Below are 10,159 nucleotides of genomic sequence, written 5' to 3'. Positions count from 1 at the left end.
GATTTTAGGGGATTGGGTGGTTGCTAGAGAGTTGGCCAAATATCTCATTCAAATTAAGAAGATTATCTATTTGTTAATTTGTTTCCTTTATTTTAAACATTTGATAAGATTGTTTCCTTAAACTTAGGAGTTTGATTTATGTTTGAAATTAAGGTTGTTAGAGGAAGTAATTAGGTCAAGGATGGCTGAAACCCTAGTGAAACCCTATTATTAATTTCAGTTTTTGGCTTGTAATTTATTATTATGCTATTTTGAATAAATGAGAATTTTATCTTCTAATCTCTCGAGAATTGAGTATTAGTCCGAATTAGTCTTAATTTTTACTATTATACTAATCGAATTTTAGTGTTGTCTTGAGATAACCCTAAATTCAATCACCTAATATGCCACAAACAGTTAAGTGAGAGCGAGTGTTCCATCAACGTGTCTTGGACCATATATTTCTATCATGATTATTTTTAAATTGAGAATTGCTATGCATCAGCTTGTAGCCGTAGCACACCTCTCGTGATGTTTTTATTTTTAACTCAATACATTGAGTGTGATCTACATGCTAATACAAATCATTTTTCTTTCAAATTTGATTTCGTGGTTTTTTGTTGGGCCCACGTAATTAAAATTCATGACAGACCGATTACTGGATTTCAAGGTTTTCCAAGAAAATCTATTTTCCGTGAAAATGCTCGCTCTTGGTAAGCCCTAGACGGAACCACTAGGGGTTTTGCATCAACTAGCTCAAGCTTTACTGGGGAAGCCCGAAGAAACATGCATAGACCACTGTGAGTGTAATTTCTTTACAACGAGTTCGGCATATGATTCGTACATACTCCAACAGTCAGCTTCTTCACGTCCTGTTTTCTTTCACAGGGTGAGGGCTCCTCTGCGGTCAGTTGCGGAGTACCTGTGCAAATCGAAACATGTATGCCTCTCTACTAAGAATTTAAGAGATTCAGTCCAATGTGAATGGCATTTCTTTTTCTTTCATCGGCAATGCTCCGTGTCTGGTCTCTGAGAAAGCCTCCGAAAGTAAAGAAACTACATTTTCAATTTAGTTGTGATGAAATTATTGCCGCTCCTCGAACAAACTTGGTGCGGTTACCTTTGTCTTTTCAACAATTTAGCACTTCATTTGTCCTCGGTTTCTCTGAGAAACCAAATAAAGGATTGTAAATATAACTTATCGAAAAAAAGGATTGTAAATATAATTTATTTCATATAATTTATGTTTTAGTCCTCACAATTTGATCGTAAGAAAATTATTTACTTACAACTTTTGGCATTTATGATATTTATCGTTCTTTTTTCTGCTTGAAGTCACTATTGTTACTGGAACGAAGGAATGTTGCTGAGAACCTGGGATTTTACCGAGCCCTTATGACAACAAAGGGTAACAATTATCTATGGAGTACTTTTATATTGGGTTGTGCCAAATATCAATTGCATGTATATTTCATTGACTTCACTCTTTTTAAAGATTTTGTTTCCAAGCAAAGACTTTGCATCTGTATCAGCTTTGGAGTTAGGGTAATCATTGTTCACTCTGCGGTTAGCATACCTAAATATTTGTTTTTGCATGAGAAAAGATTGACATTTATGTATATACAGGGTAAGGGTGACGCTCAGCTAATTATCATTGTCTTGGTCAGTCTTTACCTGACCAACTGCCTGATACTGCTCAGGCTCATCAAACAGCATTTTTAGCTTTTCTTCAGGATTTGGCCCAAACTGTTTGGCAGATTCCCTTGTGTTATGCATCTATTCGTTGTTTTCAACTGTTGGGCGAGACAAGCTACCTTTAGCTAGGAGCTTCGTTTCTTTCTGCCAAGCTCCCTGGAAACAATGTTCGACTTGCATGCGTGTACAAACTTATTGAGTCATCTAGTTTTGAAACTTGCCAGGTCTTGTAATATGTTGTTCTAATATCTGTATCCAACTCAAATCCTCATCTTCCTATCTGTGGGATTGGCTAATGAATGACTGTTTGATTGCTCATAATCATGTACATTCATGCTACTTACAAAAAAAATATGAATCAAACTTTTGTTATATTTTTCAATAAAATCTTGAATGTGGAATTCCAAATGCAGGTGTAGAATTTTTAGCATATGGAACAGAATCAACTACAAGATCCTTACAGATGAAAATTGTGGATTCACTTCACTTGGGTGAGAGGAGCAAGGCATCTAATCTGCTTTTAGATCTTGGCCATGGAAACCACTCATTGAGACCTGATGATTTTGTTCATATTCTTAACTACTGTGCTAGATCACCTGATCCATTGGTAAGCTGAATGACGGAGAATTTGAGTACTGTTCCATGTTTGTGTGTGGAGCTAGGGCATCTGGCATCTGCACTAGATCCCTTATCAGTGTGAATGACTTGACTAGTTGATAAAAATAAAATAAAGTATAATACTGCCCACCACGGGTTTATTAAGTCTAAAGGGGAAGAATAAAGAAAAATCCTGCCTAAAAATTTTAATGGATTTAATTATATGCTTAAGTTGATTTGGTGGAGAACCCCCAGAGAACTTATCTAATGGTTTCGGATAACTGTACCATGCTGCCATAGCATTTGCCTCATTCTTGGAAGGTGAGGTTGGTATCCTTCTACCTTTTCAGCATGAGAATGCTCACTATTGTTGAACTCGAGTCTCAAACTTATCATTTAATACTTTTCCATGTAGCATTAATGGCGTTTTTTTTTGGCATGCAGTTTGTCATGGAAACTTGGAGGTTAATGGAGGACAAGGAAATTGGCGTGGACAAACTGTGCTATTTTCTTATCATACAAGCTCTTTGTAAAGGGGGTTACTTGGAGGAGGTATAGGCCTCGTTTGTTATATAGATGAAATGAGATGAAAGTTAAAAGTTGAATAAAATATCGTTAGAATATTATTTTTGTTTGTGATTTGAAAAAGTTGAATTGTTCATTATATTTTGTGTGAGATTTTGTGAAATTTGTAATGATTAGATGAAATGAGATAGTATGTGAAAACAAACGAGGCCATAGTGGCCTATTATACAAACTTAACATGGTAGCTGCATTATATACTTTTCTACTTTATTGGGGATATATGCTGGTTTTTGTGTTAATTGATTAGTTTTATGTCATGATAATGGTAAAAATGGGTTATCTAGATGTATTCTTGGAAGTTGATTGATGAACTGTCCTGCCAAGATTTCATGTGCATATGGTGAATAGAAAACAGAGAGGGGGAAGGGGGAGAGAGGATGCTAGGAGACATGTCTGGCTATGAATGCATCAGAGATGGTACTGTCTATGATTACAATGGCAGTTACTGGTAGAATATATGTATCATACAAGGGCCTGTAAATTGAAATTATAATGAACTAAGCATTCATGTTTCTTGTACTTTGTCAGGCACTGAATTTGATAAATTTTTTTGAAGAAAAGCATGGCATCTATCCAATTCTATCTGTGTGCAATAGTTTCCTCAGAGCCTGTGCCAAGATGCGAAGTATAATCCATGCGAATCAATGTTTGGATCTAATGGAGCACCGAATGATGGGGAAGAATGAAGTAACATATTCAGAGCTTCTTAAGGTGAACTTACAAAGAGTTTTGGTTTCAGTATGATTCTTGTGATTGGGTTTTCTTTTCTTCTCTCAACGGCACAAGCTGTATCTTTAATACATTCCTAAGGCAGTAGATGATTTTATATCTTCCCTTTTCAATATTTCTACTATTGGTTTTGTGACATCTTAAACAATTTACACATATGAAGTAGTTTACTGATGTAGGGGTGCAAATGTGTGGTTTGTCACAATTTACATAAACGTTTTGAGTTATGAAAAAAGATCACCGCCGAGTCACATGCTTGTTAGTGAACAATTTTTTTTATAGAAAAAGTTTTCAGCGCATACCAACCGCTTTAGGGAGTTTTTTTAATCTGGTTTTTTGCGATTGAAAACTGAAGCATCATCTGAACTTTATTCCACTTCTTGTTATAGTTACATATTTAAGGAGAAATGAGGGGAACATGTTGGTACTGCAAAGAGATGCAGAAGCAGAGATAAAATCTGATATATGGTGATTGTGATTTACTTCATTGGGTCATGTACTTATGAAGTAGCAGTTTAGTTTCGTGAATATTTATTGAGTAAAATAGTATCTAGTAATATAGTTGGTTGTTGGTCGGAATATGAGTCAGTACCTCATTTATCTTGTTACAGTAACTGCATAATGGACACTTACCCAAGAAATTTTAACTTATCCAAAAAAAATGTATAATATACTTATATGTTATAGGGTGCCAACCTGAGGCAGGTTGCAATTTAGTAAGTGCAATATGGGTTATATTTTTGTTTCATCATCTATGCTGTGAAATATTTAAGGCAGATTAAAGCTGTTTTTTCGTTTTGAAGTCTAAGTGAAGATTATTCTTTTCTTTGTGTTTTTGTTTTGTTTAGTTTGCAGTTTGGCAGCAAAACCTGTCTGCTGTTCATGAAATCTGGGAGGACTATATCAAACACTACAGTTTCAGCATCATTCCTTTGCGGAAGTTCATTTGGTCTTATACAAGGTTGGGAGACTTAAAATCTGCATATGAGACTTTGCAAAATATGGTGGCTTTAGCCCTCAGGGGTAGCATTTTTGTTAATAGAACTGCTGATGGAAAGCTGTATTCTTCAAGATTGGACATTCCTATACCTTCAAATGAGGCTCTAGGCTCAATGAAGTTTGACTTGCAGGGGAATGAACAGTCTATTCCGTCCGTTGGCTGTAAGAAATTCAATAGTTTTCCCAGTAACATAGAGCAATACAATCCTAGCATGGAGAATACTGAAGCTGAAAGTAGTGGAATAAGTATGCTTCATAAATCTGAAACCATGCCTGTTACGAAGATTTTGAGATGGTCTTTCAATGATGTGATACATGCATGTGCACATGCTCGCAATTGTGGGTTGGCAGAGCAGTTGATTTTACAGGTATGATAACCATTTATTTAAGTTTGTCATTGCTTAATTCTGTTTGAAACCTTTTCTTCTTATTAAAAAGAATATATATTTTTTTATTTCTACAACTTTTATGCCCCATTATGTCTCTGCATAGCTTCGACAAAAGCTGTATTCTCTCTCACAACAATAATTTTGTTTTCTGTTTTTACTCTGCATTATTGTTTACTTATTGTTTTTTCCTTTTTAGTTTCATTTGCATTTGATTCATCATCAGATCAGCATTTAAGTGTGTAATTAAGTAATGGCCCATTTCTGTCTAGATGAAAAATCTCGGGTTGCAACCGTCAAGCCACACATATGATGGTTTTGTTAGAGCAGTTGTTTCTGAGAAAGGTTACAACTATGGCATGGAAGTGGTAAGTTATATTGATTACTGCATACATAAGCTGTCTTCAGAAATCGCTTTCTGCCAACTTGCTGGATATTCATTGCACCCTGTTTGGCCTTCTCTTTATATGAGAGATATTTTCTATGTAAGACATATTTTCTCCTTTTCATACTTTTGCAGTTAAAAGTAATGGAACAGAGGAATTTGAAGCCATATGATTCTACTCTTGCTACTCTTTCAATGGGTTGCAGCAAAGCGCTAGAACTGAATTTAGCTGAGTCCCTGCTGGATCAAATTACCGAATCACCATATCCTTATCCGTATAATGCTTGTCTTGCAGCATGTGACAGATTGGTGAGTTGAAATAATTGTTGGAGTCTATTCTTAACTATGTACCTTGTACTGTTTTGTTGTCTCCTTTTTTATTACTTCTCAAGGCTATGAGATGGAATATCCCTCCAGTGTATGTTCACCTTGGGTCACAGTGTAAAGACAAGTTAAATGTTGAAAGGCCAATTTGCTTTAACTATGTTTCTGGTTAGAAAATGGTGTAGCAACCTTTTATGCAAATCATGTGTCTTCTATTCTTGTTTTCGGAGAAGTTATTGCTTAATTGGCTCTGATATTAGGATCTACATTTAATAGGCATGTCAAATAATTTGCTTATGTTAGCTGGGGCTACAATATAGAAGCATCAAGTAGGATTTTGCTAGCGATTCTCCACAAATGCATCTCCATCAAAGGTTATTGTGTTAATATTAAGCTGAAGTTCACTAGCACTAGAGTGCTAATTCTGTTAGGGTTTATTGGTCTCTCCATCTAACCAAAATTATGTTGCATTGAATCCACAGGACCAACCTGAACATGCAGTGCAGATATTGGCTAAAATGAAACATTTGAAGATTCTGCCAGATATCAGGACATATGAACTGTTGTTTTCATTATTTGGGAACGTGAATGCCCCGTATGAAGAGGGAAATATGCTGTCACAGGTAGATGCTGGTAAAAGAATCAATGCTATTGAAATGGATATGGCGAAAAATGGTTTTCAGCACAGTCATTTATCAATGAAGAACCTGGTAACTCCTAGTCTCATTATTTTGATCCTTTTAATTGAAACTGACCTAAATAGAGTTGACTGCTTAAGATAAAGATTGGATTATCACGTCAGGGTATAATTCAATTGTTATATTGTCATACATTTTTACCATCTGTTTATGAGATAACCAAGTGTACTTTTGTGCACTGATGTTCATAGGGACATGTGGCATGTTTCTTCCTTGTTATACCATGGAGCTAGGAATGTAAATGGTGTATAGGATGTACTCTTTGATTTGTATATCTACCGTGGAGCTAGGAATGTAAATGGTGTATAGGATGTAAATGGTGTAAATGTGGTAGGCTTTTTTTTTTTTTTTTTGTTGTTGTTCAGGACCTCATTTATGGTACTCATTCATTTTTTCTTCTCTCCAGTTGATAGCTCTTGGAGCAGAGGGAATGATACGAGAGCTGATCCAATATTTACAAGTGGCAGAGAACCTTTTCTGCCGTAATAACACTTTCCTCGGAACAGCTATATATAATACGGTGTTGCATTCACTTGTTGAGGCCAAGGAAGTAAGTGGTACCTGCACTATGTGATTGTTCTAGTTGCTATTTCTCTGAGGCATGGGGGTTATTTGTAACGTGTTTGCCCATTCCATATTTCTGGTTGGCATGCAGAGTGACATGGCAGTAGAAATATTCAAAAATATGAAGTCATGTGGCTTTGCCCCAGATGCTGCGACTTATAATATAATGATCGATTGTTGTAGCATTTTAAGATGCTTCAAATCTGCTTGTTCACTGGTTTCCATGATGGTGCGTGATGGGTTTTATCCTCAGACATTGACTTACACTGCTCTCATAAAGGTATTTCTATGTAATCCCTGATCCTGCTGTATGTTATTAGAAGTATGCATCTAAAAAGGTGCTGCCTTCATATACAGAGACGGAACCTAGGGGACCCGTAAGGGTCATGGCTGAATAAAGTTATCTTTAAATATAGTTACATGCATATATAATTTAAAATTAGTCGAGTAGTCCAATGTGAGAACAATGGACCACTCAGTACCTGTCCAACTGTCTTCTTATTGCCCTTGTTGATCAACAATTCTGATCTTGTATGCAACCACATTTATGCTTATGGTTTCAACCCACGGTCTCTTTTCAATTTCCCTCCACCCTTGTAACACCATCAGTTCAGTTAGTTTTTATGTTGGTCACCTCCGAAGTTTTCCTCGTCTCTTCAGTAGGTGCTACCCTATTGTCCCGTAATTTAGGTTATACTCTCTCTTGTCTCATACTTTTTTATATCAGTACCAATAAAAAATAATTATCAGTAAATAACAATTTTATTGATGTGTAATTAATTTCTTAGCAGTTAACATCCTCATATTAGTTACTCCAGCTTATGAGAGATGTTTCTTGATGTCCCAATCCCAAGTTATAGATCAATCATAGCTCTTCTAGTTATATATTGGAAGCTCTCCATTAGGTTATCTGTCATGCCTCAAAATTACAAGACACTACACTGTTAACAGAGTGATATATCACTGGAGAGGATGAGACACAGATGACTGACCCTGCAATAGCTGTGATTCAAGGTAATTTTATTCGTACTGAATGGTAAGGCAAAACACGCAATAGTTATCAAGGAATGTGGGGAAACCAATAGTATGTTAATTAGCATGTGACTCCAGTTTGCTACTCAATTGTTGAAAAGATGCATACTGGTTTTTCACGCTGGAATACTTTTTAATGATTATCAGATTTGGCATTGATGACAACAAATATATATTGGATTTGGGATTTTCAATATACTTAATGCTGAGTTTAATTTGTTCCAGATTCTGTTGGAAGATGAGAATTTTGATGAAGCATTGAATCTTTTGGATCAAGCTTTCTCAGAAGGGCATGATCTTGATGTGCTTTTATTTAATACCATTCTTCGAAAAGCTTGTGAAATGGTATTGAATCTCATGTCCTGTTATCCCTTCCCATCTCTCTCCCTTTTAGGTGTTGAATTTGAAGTATGTCTTTTGCAATTCGTCATTTGCTAAAATATAAAATGCCCAAAGTAAAGTTTGTCACATATTTTTCTACTTTCCATGCATTTGTACATTTAAACATCTATATGATTTCTTCCTATACCATCTTGTATTGTAGTTACTTCAAGTTTAATATTAGCATCAATACTTAATGCGTGTTTGGAAGGGTAGGAAGACCTCACTAACTTCCTGCCTTAATTTGCTTCTTATTTTTCCTCTGGATAGAATCTTATGTATCTTTATCAGGTATTCCAATTATGACGACCATGCATGCAATGTTAGATTTGTGCCTTTCATATAACATAAAACATATTTGTGCCTTCATGCACACCTGATGGATGTCAAAACATTTGTGCCTAGCGCTTCCAGAAGAGGTGTTTGCTTAAAAATAGGGAACCAACATTTGCTTCCTTTCACACATTTTTTAATTGAAAAATCACCATTTTATTTCATCTGTGATAATTAAAGCCACAAGTCCTCAACCTGGCTGTTAAAAACACAAATTGCAACCTTAAGTTAGACCTATACAAGTAGTCATGAGAAATGTAGTTTGATTGTTGTTTCTTGGGCATGTCAGGTATGTTCCATTTTCTACTACTTGTCTGAAACATTGTTATCATTTTTCTTCCATATGTCAGGGAAGGATTCATGTAATTGAGTTTATTGTTGAGAGGATGCACCAAGAGAAAATCCAGCCTGATTCATCTACCTGCCAATACGTGTTTTCTGCATATGTGGACCAGGGTTTTCACAGCACAGCTGTAGAAGCATTGCAGGTTTTGAGTATGCGAATGTTGAGTGAAGAAGATGGCACGCAACATGAAAAGACACAGTTTGAGGATGATTTTATCCTTGCCGAAGACTCAGAAACAGAGTCGCGGATACTGCAATTATTCAAGAACTCTGAGGAGGACGTTGCTGTTGCACTTTTGAATTTAAGATGGTGTGCCATACTGGGGTTCTCAACTTGTTGGTCACCTGATCAAAGCCCATGGGCTATAAGGCTCGCAAGAAATTATGATACCAGAAAAGGAAATTGATGTGAATGGGATGTTTTTGGATCAATTCTCACCTAGCGAGTCTTTCATAATTTAGTCATATGATTGAGGGCTTCGCAATTTTGTCTTGATAGTTGACAGAGGATAGAGCTGCTTAATTGATCATTGGCAAGCTCGGAAAGTAATAAATCCCCGAATTATGAAGCCATACTCTGGAATCGGTTGATTCTCAGAGCCAGAGGACTCGACTCTGCAACATTTCTGTGCTGGAAAAAAATGGGGCCAACTTTCCTAGGACTCCAGAAGAGAGTCCTCTGCCTCTGAAAATAAGTTGACAGAGGATATAAGTTCGTTGAAAATAAGATGAGCTAGCTGCCAACGTGTGATGAATTATTATTGCCCATCGGCTGGGTTGTGCTGTAATATTTACAGTGAACGCCTCGCCTCCTTTTTTGAGTGAGGCGGCAATTTGTTTTGACGTATGATTTGCAAGATGATCAATATTTATTGTAATGTTTATCTGTGGAATCTTTTTTTTTTTTCTTTGTATAACAAAAAAGGATAGTATTGATTATCCTTTTTTGGTTTACACAAATGGAAAACTTTTGCGTTTCTATCCCCCTACTTCAAACATGTTTGTTTTGCTCTTTGTTTACACATTAAGTGTTCTTCTTCAAGCAAAAAATCCACCTCCTTATGCAATTCTTTTATCTCTCTATTATGACTACCAACGTTAGCCCCAAGGAGATATTTTATCTAATC

The 10,159-nt window shown here is 36.1% G+C and overlaps 1 protein-coding gene across 7 annotated transcripts; it reads left to right on the top strand.

Annotated features, from left to right (window-relative positions):
* The first annotated feature begins 647 nt into the window (after positions 1-647).
* Positions 648-9,904, top strand: LOC108996560 (pentatricopeptide repeat-containing protein At1g76280). 7 transcript variants are annotated; one of them, XM_018972512.2, is made up of 14 exons: positions 648-779; positions 868-919; positions 1,315-1,387; positions 2,088-2,281; positions 2,716-2,823; positions 3,385-3,567; positions 4,434-4,952; positions 5,243-5,338; positions 5,491-5,664; positions 6,162-6,389; positions 6,784-6,927; positions 7,033-7,221; positions 8,199-8,318; positions 9,038-9,904. In XM_018972512.2, exons 1-14 carry the CDS (start codon positions 766-768, stop codon positions 9,437-9,439), a joined length of 2,496 nt encoding a protein of 831 aa, XP_018828057.2. In that variant the 5' UTR covers positions 648-765; the 3' UTR covers positions 9,440-9,904. The 7 variants fall into 7 exon arrangements, with proteins under 7 accessions (XP_018828057.2, XP_035550028.1, XP_035550027.1 ...); XM_035694135.1 differs by lacking the exons at positions 648-779; positions 868-919 and adding an exon at positions 926-1,089 and having other exon boundaries at positions 3,418-3,567; XM_035694134.1 differs by lacking the exons at positions 648-779; positions 868-919 and adding an exon at positions 926-1,089.
* Positions 9,905-10,159: the final 255 nt, after the last annotated feature.

The sequence above is a fragment of the Juglans regia genome, chromosome 9, assembly GCF_001411555.2.
Source record: "Juglans regia cultivar Chandler chromosome 9, Walnut 2.0, whole genome shotgun sequence".
Taxonomy (NCBI): Eukaryota; Viridiplantae; Streptophyta; class Magnoliopsida; order Fagales; family Juglandaceae; genus Juglans; species Juglans regia.
This window is presented reverse-complemented; position numbering and strand designations above follow the sequence as displayed.